The sequence below is a fragment of the Lutjanus erythropterus genome, chromosome 17, assembly GCF_056507025.1.
Source record: "Lutjanus erythropterus isolate fLutEry1 chromosome 17, fLutEry1.hap2, whole genome shotgun sequence".
Taxonomy (NCBI): Eukaryota; Metazoa; Chordata; class Actinopteri; order Lutjaniformes; family Lutjanidae; genus Lutjanus; species Lutjanus erythropterus.
The window spans coordinates 23,108,797-23,127,410 of record NC_139333.1 but is presented as its reverse complement, the minus strand read 5'-3'; the positions used below and the strand labels follow the sequence as shown (position 1 = coordinate 23,127,410).

The window sequence follows — 18,614 nt, the reverse complement described above, 5'->3', positions numbered from 1 at the left end:
TGAGTGATTGTAAGTGCGGCACACTTTGAAACTTAGAATTATGTTTCGCTAATAATAGTAATATTTGCTTCCTGTTACCCAGATATCTTATCAATGACAAAATCCTGAAACCTATTGTATGATAAATCTGCTGTATCTTTAAATGGATCAAAAACCATTCAAGCCAGTTTAACAGCAGGGCTTTAAACCGCTCTATGGTGGTTTAAAGAAAAAAAACAGGATTTGAATAGATTTATTTGAATAACGGCCAGATAAAGGGGCCTGTGCTAACTTGTGCCTTCATGCTGCTGTGAACCTTTCATGTGATCCTGAATGGTGCTTGAAGTCTAAAGTGGTGCTCTGAGTCTTACAAAAGGAAAGTAAATCCAGTCTGAAGTTTGTCAAAATGAAATTTAAAAGTCGCAGCCATTGAAACGAGGCGCAAATAAAGGGTCTTCCTGGAGCCTTTGTGTTTTCTGTTGATGATGATTTGTTTTTATTACAGAAAGTGAACAATACCATTACACAGTTTCCTATTATTCAGATTTTCATGTCTCAAACAAGATTTAAGCTGCAAGAGAAACAACATAAATTTAAGTTCTTCTTTACCAAGCTGTTCAGACAAAGACTGATCGCTCCACATTGTAATAAATGGTTTATATCACAGGTCAAGATCACAAGTCGTCAGTGCAGTGTTCATGCCTACTAGCACTGCAAGAAATTGTTATTTATGAAGTTGAGAAATAGTGTCTGTTTATTAACTGGCCCCTGGACTCCTGTCAATTTGCAAAAGTGGCCCTTGGGCAAAGCAAATTTAGTATCCCTGGAGTGCACTACATTTTCTATATGCACTTTCTGTATTTTCACAGTTTTACCTTGTATCAGACAGCTTTTTAAGTTGGGAAACTGAAGTTAAATCACTTGTCGTGTCATCTTCCCACCAACCAATAAAGGGTCCAGGCTGCGAAGTCCAGGTTTAAAAAAAGTACAGAAATGTCTGAGTCTATTATTGATCTCCTCTTGAAAAGTAAGAAAATAGTGGAGACCAGAGTCAGACGTTAAAATATTTGAGGGTTTTGTCAGGCCATTTCATGAAAAACAGTGATAGAGTGTGGTTATACACAGAAGCTGAGGGGATGTAGGTGTGTTTTTTGAAGTGTGTATGTAGGAAAAAGGAAGAAAATTATGTATGAAGGGTCGGTTGGACACTTCACAGGCATCATAGTCTGCAAAATACGGGGGAAACTACATTATTTAGGCTATCTTTAGATATTTATCTCTGTAGTTTAGTAAGAAACTTAGTGGCATGCATCAAGGAACAATATGATACAATATGAAAATACATAAATGCAGTTCTAAAAGCTGGATGAAATATGTTTTGAAAAAGGCATGAGAAAGGTATGCAGTCATGACTCTTAACGGCACTGGGCAGGAACCACAACCACTCAACTGTGATGTTGCAGTAAGCAGCCCTGCAGCTCTTGTGTCCAGTCAGAGTGAAGTCAGAACAGAAGGCGTTCGGGAAAAGGCCCGGCTTTGGTCAGTTAAGTATCTGGCTCATGTTTGTGCCAGACACAGTGTTGATTCTAACTGCCAAGATAGCAAGTGACAATGAGTCAATCAGATAACTGAAAGCACTTAAATCCATTTATTAGCTTGCAAGATGAAGTTTTCTACAACTATCTTATGTCCATATTTATGACAATAAGTTTTATCCATCCAGGTTTGTGCTTTTTGTGCAGTTTTAAAATAATTAATCACATATTCAGTCGTACTATGTGATCTTGAAAGCTCTTTTGTTTCTGTGAATGGGTTACTGGGGCTTTAGCAGCAAGGCCTACTTCCTCCACAGAGAAGACATCCTGTTTGTGTTGAACTTGTAGACCCCTACCTGTGAATGGGTATGCTCCATTATTAGCTCCACTTTCATGTCCACGGTCTTTGTCAGCCTTCAGCTGATGCCATTACAGCTCCCGGTGCGTTCGATCAAGGCGACCATGACCACGTGAACGCTCAAACCAATTATGGCCCCTGGCAGCGGCTTACGATCAGGCTCATCTTGTGTAGAGGGATTTCTGCAAATTGGATCAGGCTGCTTACAGGGGCTTAGCATGACGTACTGCAACTTTGAGTTTAATCATGAGGATCCTCGGCAATCCTCCACCTCTCCTGGAGAACGGAACGGCACAATTAGCCTCACCTGTGCGTTAAGGAAGGAAAACTCGGTAAAAGTTGGGGGAAATAAAGCCTTATGAAAGTTTAAGTTTCTGTCACCATGGGAGAGGAGATAGCGTTGGGGAAATAACACTCCTGTGCTGCTCCAGGGTTCTCCTGGGTTCTTCATCTTTGCTTTTTCTTGCTGTGGGATGGATTACAGGCTGAGCTGACTCCAGAGGACACGAGAGGAGACCCTGATCGCAAAGAGACTGGGACACAGGAACTGCAGGTTGGCGCTTTCAAGAACTTTTATCTGAACTGCGGAGCTCTCTGGAAATCTCAGAGCTCCTGTTGTTCTAGATTATCACCGACTCTCTTCGTCACAGGCAAGGACACACCACAGGTTGAACGATGGCGTTGATGGTTGTCAAATTTGACCTGAAGAAGCGAGTGAAGCTCGCTCAGACGGTCTGGTTCATGTACTGGTTCGCTGTAATGGCCGGCGTGCTGGTCTTCAGCATGGGCCTGTTCTTTAAGATCGAGCTGCGAAAGCGCTCGGAACTCATGGACAACAACGAGAGCCACTTCCTGCCCAACCTGCTCATATTCATGGGTCTAATAACCTGCGGCATCAACGCCTTAGGAGGCAAAGTCTGCTACGACTCCCTGGACCCTACGAAGTTTGTGAAATGGAAGCCCATGTTGAAGACCTTCTTGATGTTCTGCGTGGGCTTCAACGCCCTGCTGCTGGTGACGGCCCTGCTGTGCTTCGTGATGAGGATCCCGCTGCAGTTCACCCTGGCTGAGGGCCTGAGGAACGGCATGAAGTTCTACAAGGACACGGACACGCCTGGACGCTGCTACATGAAGAGGACCCTGGACCTGATGCAGATGGAGTTTCGTTGCTGCGGGAATGAAAACTACAGAGATTGGTTTGAGATTCAGTGGGTTAGCAACCGCTACCTGGACTTCAGCGCCAAGGAAGTCAGAGAGTAAGTGACCAGGACTAAAACCTGTAAAAGTTAGAGATCATTGATGTGTTGATGTGTTATTGAACGCTGCATCAAGGTGGAAACAAGTGCTTTAGAGTTTGTCTATTGAGTTCGGTCTAAGTGGATTTGAAGGTAGGTCAGAGCGGGTGTATTATTCACTTTCCTGCACTAAGGATTACCATCTCAGAACCGGTGACAGCAATAGGTTGCAATGGGGACATGGCCATGGGGGGCTACAAGGGCGGAAGAGGTTACTAGGCAGTTTTATGGATAAAGTTGGGAGGAGGGGCTTTGGTGATTAGGTACGGAAAAAGATACATGAGGTCAAAAAGGCACGAGAGGGATTAAACGTACACTGTTCTTCCATTCCAGTGATATCTTGTCTCTTTGTGACAACTTGTTGATATCTGCACTGATTTTTGGGGCAACAAGTTGCAGTTAGCTTGTTGAGGACAATCGAAAAAGAGGACATTTTTGAGCGTTGGCGCAAAGCTAGTGTTTAATTTCAAGGATTACGGTGTCCATGTCCTTCAAGAATCAGTGTCTGGTCCAATCAGCCGAGGAGCTGGCAGCGCTCCAGGGACAGAACTGTCTGATAAAACAATTTGTAGCTCGGATTTTGAAATAAGTGAAAACCCAAGCGAAACCAAAACTGGTTCTACTTAAGGTTTCTGTCTGTTAAAAGTTAGTTTTTCCTCACCACTTACGCCTTATTGCTTGCTCATGGTGGGACTTGTTGGATCACTGTAAATAATATTATATTTATTTTATCTACATGAAAAGTTCCCTGAGATACCTTCTGTTATGATATGGCCCTATAAAAAATGGACAGTAATGTAGGGAGGTGTCCAAGGGCAGTCCTCAGACAATAATCATTGAAAAAGACTCTAGTAATGTTTCATTTAAAAGTTTTGAAGATTCACATGTCCTTGATGCTTTCTTTTTTTCTTATTTGGGGCTCGATCAGGTGTTGATGTTTCTAGAAATCACTGATCCATATCTGAGTCTCTCAGGTCTTAGTGATCTAATTGTACGTGTCTTTCCGCTGACCTACAACTATCAATCACAGTTGAACACTGACACAGATATGCTCGCCTGGGTGCCTGCACATTTACGTGCCACTAATCTGAAAACATTTATTTATACACAAAGGTATATTTATTGTTACTGAAATCATCAGTAGGTGAGAAGTTACTTGTATGTTGATTTACACCACATACTGTAAGAGTTGATCAGTGGTTCTTGACTGATGATTGTACACCAGTGACAGTGTTGTTCAGGCTTTAAACACACACACACACACACACACACACACACACACACACACACACACACACACACGTATTTAATCTTTATTTAACCTGGAGTAAAAAACTTGTTGAGATTAAAAATCACTTTTTCAAGAGTGTCCTGGCCAAGACAGGCAGTAACACAGATGACATGACAGACATAAGACAAACATAATATAATAATAATTTGATGCTTTTCCTCTTTGTTCAAGTTCAGTGCCTTTTATTGTAAGGCAGTATGTGCAGATGTATTGGAGAGCATGTTTTAAAGCACAACACCATTAACTATGGTCTCAAAAAAAAACCTCTCTGCCTTTGCTTATTAGCAGAATTTGAATCAATCTCATTATATTCAATGAAGAGACAAAACACTCTGTGACAAACATTGTAAAAAAAAAAAAGGTGAGACAACTCAAACTTTCAAGACAACTTAAGTTTTAAAATAGAAGTTTTGACAACCTATAATCTTCAGAGATACTGGTCTTCTTTAGGTAAACTTGAATCTTTGAGTTTTAGAAACTCAAGAAAAAGTATTCAAAAATTGTTCAGAGTGAGCTGTGAACCTGATAAAGTCATTATTTGTGTGCCTGAAAATTTAATTATTTTGACTGAAAATATGAAATTATTAACCATTATTCGCTTTCAATTCAATGAGTTTACTCAATTTCTGAAATGCAAGCTCAAAGACTCAAGTTTATCTAAAGAAGAAAATCAAATTATCTCAACAAAAGATTAAACGTTGGGTTCAAAACTCAAAAACGTATTGCAGTAAGTTGCCTGGAATTTTTTGGTTTGCTCCACTTTTTTCATTTTGATAGTGATCACACCTTCTAGTTATTTTGGCAGAAGACGAGTCTGTCGAAGCTAATTTTAGCCCCCACACACTACAGATGTAGTATCTTAAGTTCCTGACCTATAATCTCACTCTCACCTCCAACCCATCATAACGTGACACTAACATGACACTGTGCCTCATCCTCTTAGCCGCATTGGGAGCAACGTGGACGGCCAGTACCTGATGGACGGAGTCCCATTCAGCTGCTGTAACCCCAGCTCCCCCAGACCCTGCATCCAGGGCCAGATGACCAACAACTCCGCCCACTACAGCTACGACCACTACACAGAGGAGCTCAACGTGTGGAAGCGCGGCTGCAGTGAAGCACTGCTGTCCTACTATGGAGGCATGATGAACACCATCGGAGCTCTGGTGGTGCTGGTCACGATGCTGGAGGTCAGGGCCTCGACACAAACACACAAATTTTGACACATTCCTTCAAACAGGTTGAGGAAACCAGACCTAAATTTGCTAAACCAACCAGTACGTCTCCATCCTTAAAGTCTTTCTTTTGTAAAGCCAAAACACTCCTGACAAAACATATATAGCTCCCATTTATCTCACCTGTCCAAGCAAGTTTTCTTGTGTCTTCTTCTCCTTGACTTGATGCTCACAGGGAGCAACAGTGAATTGTTATAAAGCAAACTTTGACACTTTGTGATGATGCTTTATCAGAAGTGCTTTCAAACAGATTGTTCTTTGGTTTTTACAAGAGAAAGGACATTAACGATGAAGACTAACTTGGTTGGTTTGATAGTGCACTGCCATCTCCCTGAGCTTGTTTAAGCAAGACTGGGACAGAACTGTCTCCCATGCGGTGGAAGGGACAGTCCTAAATCGGGTTAACCATCACTTTCCTGTAAAATGTGACATTTAAACATTAAACATGGTTGATCACTGATGACATATTATGGTCATTTCATGACTTGTTACAGTGAATATTTTACATAATTTTCCTTTAATTGTTGTGACATTCCAAAATCACCTTGGTCTTAAACTCAGATTCAAGGTGAGCTCAAATCTTTCCTCTTCAGCAGATGACTGTGAACAGAATCTTCTCGTGTTAAACTCAGTATTGTGAAGCTCGAACGTCCAAGTGAATTAACAATAAGAAAAACACACTTCTTTTGATTGTTGAGTAAACATTAAAGAGGCAAAATGCAGCGATTGCTCATGCAAAAATGAGTACAGCAGCAGCAGCAGCTGTATATTAAATAGTTTAAAATCCTATTTAACATATGATCCTTGGTTGAAGCAAGTTGTTTACCTACACCCCTCTGCAGGAGCTCTGCAGGAGCTCTGCAGGATGCACGTAATTATAATTTGCCATTAACAAGTGACACTGAGTCCCACTCTGTTTCTAACTGTCAGTTGTCTGTCAGTGTAAAGTTAAACCCGATATCCTGAAAACAAAAGCCCACTGCTCTGAAAATACTAACACTGGAGTTGGAGTTCAGTCACTACATCTCACTGCCTGTCAGACTCCATTAACATAACTGTTACAAACTTGTTCTCCTCCTGAAAGATTATTGATGATTTCTTACGTGTCATAAAGGGAGGCTGTAGCGTTATTGAGTTTATTTCAGTTTAACATGGTTCCTTGATCTCTGATGACATATTATGGTAATTTCATGATTTATTACAGTAAATATATGACATATTTTTCCCTTTAATTATTGAGCTACTTTCCAATAACTCCATGAAAGGTTGAAACTGTTTGTGAGTCAGGTGAGGTGAAGCTCCTGTGGAGTATAAACACGCAAAGCCTTGACCCATTTGGCACTTCCTCTCCACCCTTACTGCCACTTGCTGCGTCTCCTTCCAAAACAACTCTATCCTCTTTTCCTGCACTACTGTCAGGTTACCCTGCAGCACCTTTGGCATGTACACGCACGCAGTTTACCTGGAATATCTCACCTGTTACTTTCTAATCAAACCGTAATCCTATAGCAGCCAAATGGCATCTCGCCTCTCTTCAACTCTCTCCTGAGCCTCCGCTGCCAACATCTACCAGATGCTGCTGTTTTTAAGGTCCAAGAATCTGCTCGCAGTTTCACAGAACGGCCACAAACTTGTACAGATAAATCCTTGAAGCAACATTTAGATAACACCTGTCCCAGAAATCCAGCAGACAAACCCGCGCTCTAAAAAACATGGACTGAGGCGATACGCTGGAAGCTGATCAGACGCACAGTCGGAGGAATCCCAGATTTGAGGGTAGTTATGCAAGCGTCTCTGCTCTGACACAGATAGTGGGATAGTGAGATGGAGTAATGGGTTAATCTAGGGGAGGTGACAGGGACAGACCCACTTCCTGGAGCTTGAGCATTTACAGTCTTAAATGACTTTTTAAAACTTCCAACGATAGAGGAGACCTTCAGGCTGCAGATTCTTCAGGCTGAAGAATTCAGAGATTTAATTTTGTTCCTCTTCATGCATACCCACACATTTCACTTTTAACTCACACACCAATTACACATTTTCACACATTCATATAAGTTGTCCTATAACAACAAACAATTCATAACCTCTGTTTTTGTTTATCCTTTTGTTTGTGTCTGAGCATTTAGGTATTATCTAGTTTATGTAATTTTTGTGTTGTGTCACATTGCACTAACAAAAAGAGATTTTTTTTTATGATTAAAAGATGTTGCTGGAGGACCTGTAAAAGCCATAGATAATGTTAGCAAAATGCTAGCTAACTGGCTGGCTAATGATTTATATATATTAGCTAGCATTTTGCTAACATTAGCCAACTTAAGATAAGACTATATGTTGCCTTTACAGACCTCAAAGCAACATCTTTTAATCACAAAATATGGTTTTCTTGTCAAAATAGACAAGTGGAGCACAAAGCACAGAAACAGAAAGAAACTGACTGAGGGTTCACTCAAGTGTTATTGGAGCACAGAGCAAAAAGGGGCGGGACTTAGAAAGGGTAAAGCCAGTTAATTTTGTTACATAACAACCTAAGTATTGATGGTGACAAACATGAGACATAAAACATATTTTCAGTGATCATCAGAGGATGATAGTGTCATATCTCAGTGACCCAGGTTCCGCTTTATGCGAAATGTTCCTGTCCGTTGCAGGTTGCAGTGACCATCGGCCTGCAGTACGTCAACAGCTCGCTGTCCACCCTGGCTAACCCTGATGACCCGGAGAGCGAGAGCGAGGGCTGGATGCTGGAGAAGACGGTGAAGGAGACGTTCACTGACATCATGGACAAAATGAAGTCCATGGGCAAAGGCACCAAGGTGGAGGAGGGGGGTGAGGCAGCGGTCGCCACGGTGAGCTGAGCAAACCGCTCACGCAAAAACTGACACAACTTCCACCTGAAGAGGAGAAGAGGGGGACGTGTGAGATTACTAAGTTTTTCTACCAGCATTTACACACACAGACACACACACACACACACACACACACACATATTTAGCTATGAACTCTAAATGGACTCCTTCCAAATGGACATAAATCATTATATACATAGAAAGAGATTATGAGTAGGATGAGCTATGTTTTTCATTTTGGTTTTCCCCAACCAAAGAAATCCATCTCAGGCTCCAACTTTGTTTCACAGCATACTTTAAAAGAGATTTACTGTTATGGTTTCCAGCAGTCTGTGGGTTTGGATCTTTGTTGTATTTCCAAGAGAATGCAAAGTGATAAATCAGGTAACGGGTGGACAGCAACAAAGTACATTTGTGTGTGGGTACTGTACTTAAGTACATTTGTCGAGTATCTGTACTTTACTTGAGTATTTATTTTTTTAGAAACTTGTGACTTTTACTCCACTACATTTGAAAGACAAATATTGTACTTGTGATGGGTACCAAGGCCAGGTATTAAATGGGTCCCAGAGCCATCAAAAACTTTTCAATACTTACCCTGTAAAAAAAAATATACAAGAATTTAGTAGAGCCAGCTAATCTGTTCTCTTTAACTTAACGTAAATTATTGAAGTTAATTACACTTAAAATTTCTAGTATTTATTTTCAAAACACTTCAGAACTTATAAACACAAGTTCTTCTGACTTGAAATCTTGTAAGAATGTTTCTAAAGAAACATGATCAGCACATTTGCAGCTTTCCCAGCATGCATTGTGCGAGAATTAACACTCTGCTGAGACCTTTATTTTTTTATAGTCATATAGAATCATGATTGAACCCTGCTGTCTCTCTTATACATGTTAAGATAAGTCACAGTTGTTTGTTTTCATGATAATGAAAACACCAAACACTGTGGTGCCACTTATATAAAACTTAATATCTTAAGTTTATTGAACATGTTTCCTTAAGTACGACCAAATCAATATCAAGTTCATTTGATTTGAGTCATTACAAAATGATCTCAACTTGCCTTTTCAAATTCAGTCAGCTTAAATTTAAGGCAAGCTCTGTACAGAGTTTAATCAACTCATTAAACTAAGCTTCTAAAGAAACATAATCAGCATATGAGCAGACTTCCCAGCATGCACTGTGAGAGAGTTTGGTGATGGTTTCTTGTTTTCTTGTTTTGGTCAAACCACGGTGAAGGTTAGTATTAAATTACTTGATTAAAAGTTTACAAATTGTAATAAATGTTTGTCAGTGTGACTGAAGGGTTTAAAATCTTAAGTTTATTGAACAGTTTTTCAAGTACAACTGAAATAACAGTAATTTTATTTGACTCAAAAAGTTTATTAGTTTCGAATCATTACAAAATGACCTTAACATGTCTTTTCTCTTTTTTTCAGTTAAAACAAAGTCTATTTTTACAGCAAAATTATTTTTAAAAGCAAGTACTCAAGTGCTTTTAAGCTGCTCGGGGGAGTTATTAGCTGGTTATGAAACTTGGATTCTCCAAGTCACAGTGAGCAGTATATTAGACCGTTAAAATGAAGCAGGAGGTGATATTTATGACCAGAATTGTATTTTTGACGTTATATTTTGTAGTAATGGTGGAGGAAACACTACTGCTTTTGCCCAATATGAAAGTTCCTTTCACTCAAGTAAAACTTTCACTTGTATTGGAGTGATATTCGACCAGAAGTTTCTATACTTTGACTCAAGTGATGGATTTGTGTACTTCGTCCACCTCTATCTGATAAATGTGATATGTATTGATTAATGTGCATCAAGTAAATATGCATAACTTTTCCTTTGTATTGTTGTCGGATAGTTTGGCGGGAATGGTGGTTGCCTCTCATGGAGGTGCAGATCCAGGTTTCACTTTTGTTGACCTGTCTTTAGCTCTTTGGCGTGTAGCTCATACTGTACATAGACAAATCAAACTAATTAACCCCTCCCACTCAGCTCTTTTTCTACTCCAGTCCACCTTTGTCCACAATGAAGACTGGATAAGCTCCTGAGATGGAGTAAAATTATGAATTGAATGAGTCGGTATGAATTGTGAATGAATGTTGCAGCACATGGTCGCAGAGTGAGGCACGGGATCTGGGATGTGAGCCCTGGAGAGCAGTGGCGGCGGCGGTGGCGGCAAGGCCGACTCCAAACCTGTGGAGGACGACTGAAATTGGCAGCTAAATCTTGGCTCCCGACCCCTGTCCTGTAATCTCAGATCCTCTTTGGTGTTTCCCTTGTGCATTCAGTATCTGTATATTGACACATATGTATGTATATTCTAACAACTGGGTCTTTGTACATAGTGTAGAAATGACGAAAGAAATTTAACTTTTTTAAAAAATAATGTAATTAAGCTAAATCTTTTATTTAAAATCCATGTAAAGTTTGTTTTTTCCATATGACTTTTTTGTTCTGGCTTTGTGTGTCTGTGTAGAAGAGGAGATTATGCTGATTGTATACCACGAATAAAGGATTTTAGAGATGTGATTCGACAGTGAAACGAGGACGTTGAGTTGTCTCGACCTTGAGTCGCACAAACCTGCAGATCAAGAGGCGAGGCATGCTGCGAGAGCCGCAGGGTTCCTGATTAAGTCAATAGGATGAGGGCAATTATGGCATTACTGCTTTCACATGGACATGGGATGACTCTTCACATGTCCAATACAAGGACGTGAGAGTGTGTGTGTGTGTGTGTGCATGTGTGTGTCGGTGCAGAGTTTATACACTGGATGCATTCATCAACAAATTAGTGCACCCACATGTATTAGCAAGTGACTTTTACAGGTGAAAGTTTCTCTAGTCACGTTTTTCTTTAATTGATTTCATCCACAAACTGATGTTTTTGTGCTTTAAATCAGCGCTAGAACGTATGGAGGCCCATTTCGAAAGTTACGAAAAAATAAAGATCCCATAAGTCATTATAATGACACACTTTCTCGAAATAATGACTTAGTATCTAAAAATAATGGCAAACTGTCTCAAAATAATGAGAAAGATTCTTAAAATATTGACTGGGTGTCTCAAAACATTTTAAATCTTCTCAGAATATTGACTTAGTATCTTAAAATAATCATTTATATCTCAAAATAATGACTTAGTACCTCAAAATAAGGGTTTAACTCAAAATATTTACTTTGTATCTCAAAATAAGGAGAAACTTTCTCAAAGTCATATTCACTTATCTCAGAAGTTTCACATTAATTTAAGACAATTATTTTTGAGATACTGAGTCATTATTTTAATGAAAGTTTCAATTTTTTTCATCACTTTGGCAGAAATGGACTTCTGTAGGACTGATCTTTGACTTCAGAGGACACAGTCAACAAATCCTTTGATCCCTTCAGCCAATATATTGATAAATAGCAACCAGCGAGGTATTTTCATCCTCCACTTTGTGCATCTGAACTGATATCCACATATTGTTCAAACCTCAGACATGAAGAATGAGGAGGAATGATATCAAAGCCGGTGTTAGAGCAGATGGGGGAGAAATAGGGGGAGCCGTGAAGAGTCAGCAGGAACAGGTAAAGAGGCCAACTCTTGGCGGTATTTTTGTTGGACCAAAGCACATAACCAGCGCTGAGCAGATAAGAAGCCTAATCGGCTTTAGATTAGCATGAGCCCCTCGGCCAGGTGAGCAGGTGATGTCCTGCTGCAGGACTCACGTCACGGACTCAGAGACACAGAGACAAACGAGAAAGTAATGATCTGAACAAGGTGAAAAACGGGTGTTATCATGAACAAAAACAAGACTGGTTCTAACATGAGGAACAACTTTAGAGATTTTCCCTCAAAAACTAATCAGTCCAAACTGTGGTGGAAGAAGTAATCTGATAATTTTACTTAAGTAACTGTGTCGTCACAAGAAAGAGGCCTGCATTAAAAAAAATCTTCTAAGTAAAAGAAAAGAAGTATTTACAGCAAAATATACCTTGAGTATTGAAAGTAAAAGTACTCAATATGCAGCAGAATGGCTCCTGACAGACCATTTAATCAGTGATTACAAGGTAACGGCTGAGTAATATTTATGTAACGGTGTAATCAAGAGCTAAACATAAAGGTAATAATGGGGAAACACATTTAAAAACAGCAATGCAACAAAACTATTTAATAATACTAATACTTTGATAACAATATGGTAACCTGCTATTAATAAAATGTTTATATTTAAAAAATGGTGATATGGTGACATAAATAGGGTAATAACTTGATAATTATGAGGTATTATAGGTTGATATTTTTACAGTATTATAGCCTACTATGATTGTAACACCTTAAAAAACTTGGTAATGACCATATTATAATGCTGACATTCATTCCCTTTGTTTCAAAGCAGTACTGTACAAATTATATATTCAATGCTGTAACTTTTTACCTGGATACACATGTTGTAGTTTACACAAATTTCAGTCTAATATTCCCTAGATATTGTTAATATCAAGCTATTACCTGGTTATTACACCTGGGTAGACTATTACTTAAAAATTATTACTTTATTATCAAACTATAACCCCATGGTTACCATGTTGTGGTACCAAAATATCTGATTTGTCCCAAATATTGGTGGCCAAGTGAGGTCTCTGCAGCGGCCATACTTATTATGATGAACGGCCCATATCAGACATTTAATCTATGTTATATTACTGGATAATAATCACTGATGATTAGTGTCTTCATAACTTTACTGCTTGGTATCTTTTAGATAATCCCCTGTGGATCAATAAAATTCTCTTAACATATAAATAAATAAAGCAACTAACTAAAGTTGTCAAACAAGTGGAGTAAAAAGCAGTGAAGTAGCAGAAAATAAAAGTGAAGTGCCTCGCAATAGTAACTTGCTTAATTATAGGACTTGAATACTTCCAGCACTGACTACTCACAGTTTGAATGATTGTTGGAAGGAGAAAGCAAATCAATTCTAAACAAAAAATACTCCGTTACAAGTAAATATTCTGCATTAAAATTGTATTGAACTAAAAGTAGTGTTAGCATCGAAATATATTTTAAGTATCACAAGTAAAAATACACATATCGGTTAATTATTCTTTGCTTCATCTATAACAGTTTTGTTTGTTTATCTGAAAAAAAGGAAATACTCTTGAGTACTTGAGTAAATGTACTTGGTTAGTTTCTACTGCTGGTTTCAATGCCAGTTTGGCGTCTTAGTTCCTAATTGTTTTTACGGCCTCTCAACTACTGTCAGAACTGTTTTTGTTTAATAGAAATACATCTGTAGAGGAAACTAACTTTTAAACACAGACATTTCTTCCTGACAAAGAAAACAGCTTGATGTAGCTGCTCACACAGAGCCAACATCCTTTAATTCTCCTGTAAGAAACAGAAACAAGCTGCCTGTGTGTCGTCTGTATTCTGCTGCTCTCTGTTGGTGACTGCAGGTAATAAAATCACACTGACTGTGAAAATAATCCATTCTAGATCTCCAACAGTAATCTGATATATAGGTGGTTTCCAGCTGAATCACCGTCTTCTCACCATGACGGTCTCATCTGTGATTTCACCAACACTCCCACTGTTTCTGATCATTGCCTGCAGCCAACTTTAATGTCGTGTCTCTTCCAAATGTCTCCCAAACTTCCTCTGTGTCACTGACAAATCTGCTGGCATGCACCAACACTCAGGGCCTCTCACTCCGAACAGTTTCAGTTACATTAAACGTCCACAAGAGGGTGTCTTTTTTCCAACAATGATAGTGTCACAGGGGTGAACTGAAAGCCTAAAGGTGAAGAGAGTGTGTTATTTCAGCTTCATGCCAGTTTAAAACAATCAGTTTCCCTTTATAAGTCATTTTATATGTAATGATGTAAACACCTTAATAAGATCTATTTAACTGACCCTGATGAGGGAAGTAGACCTTTGACACACTAAACGTGTTAAAGCTGGAAAAAAAAATCTTATTTTTATCACTGATTGTTTTATTGATTACTTGTCTGATTAACTGATTAATGGTTTTGCACAGAAAGCTCAAAGTGACATTTTAAGTTTGGTTGTTTTGCACGTCCAGCACACCTTAACCCAAACATATTAAATTTATAATGATGCAAAATGTGCATAAAGCAATAGAGATATTATCAACATTGTTCTCTCCATGTGAAATCCTCCTGTTGAATAGGTTTGAATCCAAATGAATGAATCAATCTTACTGAACATTACAGCATACAAGATGTTAACGAAAATTTTGCTTGGCTAAAACATTATATTATCATTACAAGTGTGACTGTTCTTGTTTGAAGTTGATTGATCAATTAATCTGCCAATTATGTTGTTGGCTGATCAACTGTCAGAAAACAGTGAAAAATTCCAGTTTCCATGAATCAACATATTGTTGCTGTCAGGACCTTCCAAACCGTTATTTTCCTGGAAATGCAAAAAACCTCTGTTTTTAAATAACTTAACACTGCATGATCAAAGTTGGTAGCTATTTTTACCTCTCCATGATTAAATATTTGTGAAACCCATGCACACAGAGACATAAAGGATGACCAATTGCATTGGTTTCTGACAGAAAAGGTAAAATATATATGGAGATAAGAGGTTTCTGCCCAACAGTGATGGTATGTAGAGGTCGGCCATTTCTCACCAACAGTCCAAACCCTAAAATGTTCAGTTTATAATGATATAAAACAGAGAAAAGTAGCTCATGTTCACATTTAAGAAGCTAAAATCAGACATTTTTACTTGATAAGTGACTTCAAAGTACTCAGTTATCCAAACTGTTGCTGATTACTGTTCTGTCAGATGGGCGTGGTTTTGTAGGATGCAGCAGTGCACCATAGGTTCTCCTACATGCTTGTTAGGGGAGGGTGAGGTATTTTCAGTCTGCAAGCTCACTGCTAGATGCCACTAAATCCTGCACACTGGTCATTTAAATTTAGAATTAATTAAAAGAAAAAAACCCAACAAATCCTCATATTTAAGGAGCTGGAAACAGAAAGTTTGGTGTTTTTATGTAATAGATTATTTAAATGTTTAAAGTTGTTGCCAGTTAGTTTTTGTCAGACACTAGATCAATCAAAGTAGAAACTAGAATGATAAATGGAATATATGAGTAAACAGATGAATGTAGTCGATGAGATCATACAGGAAATTTAAACAGCCAGCTATACATCCAGAATGTGACTTAATTAACTAATGTGAACTATTCATTATGCATGAAGAAGCAGCAGGGATGAATTTATGCAACATCCTATGCATTTATTAATCATTTAAAGCGATAATGAACATGCAAGGTGCGATGTGTTTGAGTGACACGTGCTCTAATATTAACCGGGGTTAGCGTTTGACCTTGACGTGTCAGGCAGAGGTCAGGCCCGGTGCTGCGTATCACATCTCACTCTGCACTTCACTATGGTGCTGAATAAATATGGCAGACAGAAAGAAAAGCAGAGACAGAGGCAGAGAGAGGCCCGTGACTGGTAGATGTGTGGCCTGCTCAGAGGGGCATTGTTGGAGCTATGAGAGGACAATGCACTGCCCCCGCCCTGAATACTCGCCATACCAGCTGACCAGCCATTACCAACACTGCTGCTGCTGCCCCATTACAATTCCTGCTGCTTCAACACACACACACATGCGCACACACATACACACACACAGCTTCCCACCCAGCCTCAATCATAAGTTTAGTCTTACAAGGCGAAAAACACACTCTGTGTGTGTGTAACAGTGGACAGAGGAGAGAAACCAGGTGGGAGGCCAGCATGCAGCGCCTGACAAAAGGCTTAAGTCGAGGCATGCATGGGCACACACATTGTGTCGCCTGTGTGTGTGTGGGTGCACATGTGTGTGATTTACAGCAAGTTAAGTTTAGACCCTCGCACCTATCTGTTCCTTCAGCAATAACATCTGAGCAGCAGCAGGAGCCACCCAGAGAGACCCGGTGCACACATGATCACACCTTCTTATTATTTCAGGATCCTTTGACAAAAGTCCTGAATGTGGAGGGTGTGAACAGAGGGCAGAGTTTCAATCTGTGTGTAGGAGGTATTCAGATCATTTACTTCACTAAAAGAAGCTGTAAGACATGTAGAAATAAACCCCATCGCACGTAACGGTCTTGTATTTTAAACCTGAAGTAAAAGTACAGAAGGATTATCAGCAAAACGTACTTAAAGTGTTGAAAGTAACGGTTTGGTTATGTAGAAAAACGGCCCCTGCCACTGTTATATTATATTATTTTATCATTGTATCATTGATAGTACTTCAGTGTGGTCAAGGTTGACCTAATGTTAACTACTCCATAAACTGCTGGATAATTTCATCTATAAAAATAATTTGTTTATTAGTTGATTAGTCAATAAACAGAAAAGACCAAACCTAATACAAAAACGTCATAATTTAAGCAGTCAGAAATATGTCTCTCTTCAGCTTCTCCAGTTTGAAAATTTTGCAGCTTTTCTCTGTTTTCTATCACTGAAATTTTAATATTCAATATAAGTTTTAGACTCTTCGACTTGACAAAACAACGTTTATGCAAGAATTATATACGTTTTCTCAGCAAAATGTAATTAAAGTGCCAAAAGTAAAATGTCTCATTATTTAGACAAATAGCAAAGAGTCTCCATGATTATATCATCGATGGAACTTCAGTGTGGTCAGGGTTGGAGCTAATGTCAACTGCTCCTGATACTGTGGTGTAGTTTAATCTAATGAAACAATTAGCTGTTTAGTCCGTTAGTCAATAAACAGAGAAGACTGCAACAAACCTGTGCTAAAAACTTAACCACTTAAACAGTCACTTTTAAACAGAAAGAGTAAAAGAACGTTGATGTTTTATATCATTTTAATTTCAATATTTTTAGAAGATTTTCACACTTTTCCAACATTAATGACAGTCAACAGATCAATTAATAATAAAAATAATTGTCAGTGATGGTCAAGTGTTTTATTTCAGTACAATTTTCAGGTGCTTGTAGACCTACATTAAAACCTACTTTATATTGTACTGTTTAATGCACACACATAGAACATACAGATAATTAATAAAAATGAATAAAATAGCCTACAAGTTTTTAAAAAGTGATATAAAATTTAAAAAACTTAAAATAAAAATTTAATTAATATATATAATAATATAAAAGACTCATTTATATATCTGGGAAATGTTGTTCAAAAACTTTGACTGTGTTTGAGCCCCGACACAATGTTATCTTTCAGATTAAGGGCCCCTCATCACATTTCAAAAGTCTGTGAGTTGTTAGTTGAGTTTCTCTCTCAAAACAACCAGTCGAAGCAGATGGCCGCCCACCCAGAGTCCGGTTCCTCATGAGGTTTCTGCGTCTTCAAAGGGAGTTTTTCCTCACCGCTGTCTCCCAGTGCTTGCTCATGGTGGGAGCTGTTGGGTGTCTTTAAATAATATTACAAAGAGTACGGTCTGACCTCCTACAGATGAAAATGATTTAACCCTATAAATAAAACTGACTTGAGTTAGCAGTTTCACCAAAGAGACATTCTTCCTCTAAACTTCTCAGATTGTTTGATTAAAATAACTGTTCGAGGCCCAACAGAGGAAGAAATATGTAATATTTCAGAATAAAAGCACAGGTTAGAGAAAGATCTTAATAATGAATACACACTTTTTGTTTTCTGTTTTTCCTTCTTCCTTGTCCCATATCATGACCTCTCAGATTTATCTGTGGAGGGGGTCAGCTACAGGAATGATTTAATACACAATGCAAATATATTTCATATAACTTGAATGCAAGACTCTTACTTGTAATTGGTAGTATTGATACCTTTACTTAAGTAGAAGATATGGATATTTTCTCCATCACTGATAATAGGTAGTCTAGTTGCTGTCAAATAAATGTAGTGTAGTAAAAGTGCAACATTTACTTGCTAAATTTAGTAGAATGGAAGTACTGCCTACAGGCAGTAGCAGAAGAAGTATTCAGATACTTTACTTCAGTAAAAGTACTAATACCTCACTATGAAAATACTTAAGTACAAGTAAAAGTCTTTCATTCAAAACCTTGCTTAAGTATCATAAGATGAAAAAAA

The 18,614-nt window shown here is 38.5% G+C and overlaps 1 protein-coding gene across 1 annotated transcript; it reads left to right on the top strand.

Moving 5' to 3' along the window:
• Nucleotides 1–2,093: 2,093 nt before the first annotated feature.
• Nucleotides 2,094–9,501, top strand: prph2a (peripherin 2a (retinal degeneration, slow)). Its single transcript, XM_084741592.1, has 3 exons — nt 2,094–3,128; nt 5,402–5,648; nt 8,345–9,501. The coding sequence occupies exons 1-3, from the start codon at nt 2,548–2,550 to the stop codon at nt 8,549–8,551; spliced, it is 1,035 nt and encodes a 344-aa protein (XP_084597718.1). The 5' UTR covers nt 2,094–2,547; the 3' UTR covers nt 8,552–9,501.
• Nucleotides 9,502–18,614: the final 9,113 nt, after the last annotated feature.

What these genes read in the sequence shown, in the direction of transcription:
- prph2a (XM_084741592.1), top strand. Translation starts at nt 2,548, where the DNA reads ATGGCGTTGATGGTTGTCAAATTTGACCTGAAGAAGCGAGTGAAGCTC. An exon ending in AGCGCCAAGGAAGTCAGAGA is followed by an intron (nt 3,129 to 5,401) that starts GTAAGTGACCAG and finishes TCATCCTCTTAG; the next exon opens with CCGCATTGGGAGCAACGTGG. An exon ending in TGCTGGTCACGATGCTGGAG is followed by an intron (nt 5,649 to 8,344) that starts GTCAGGGCCTCG and finishes TGTCCGTTGCAG; the next exon opens with GTTGCAGTGACCATCGGCCT.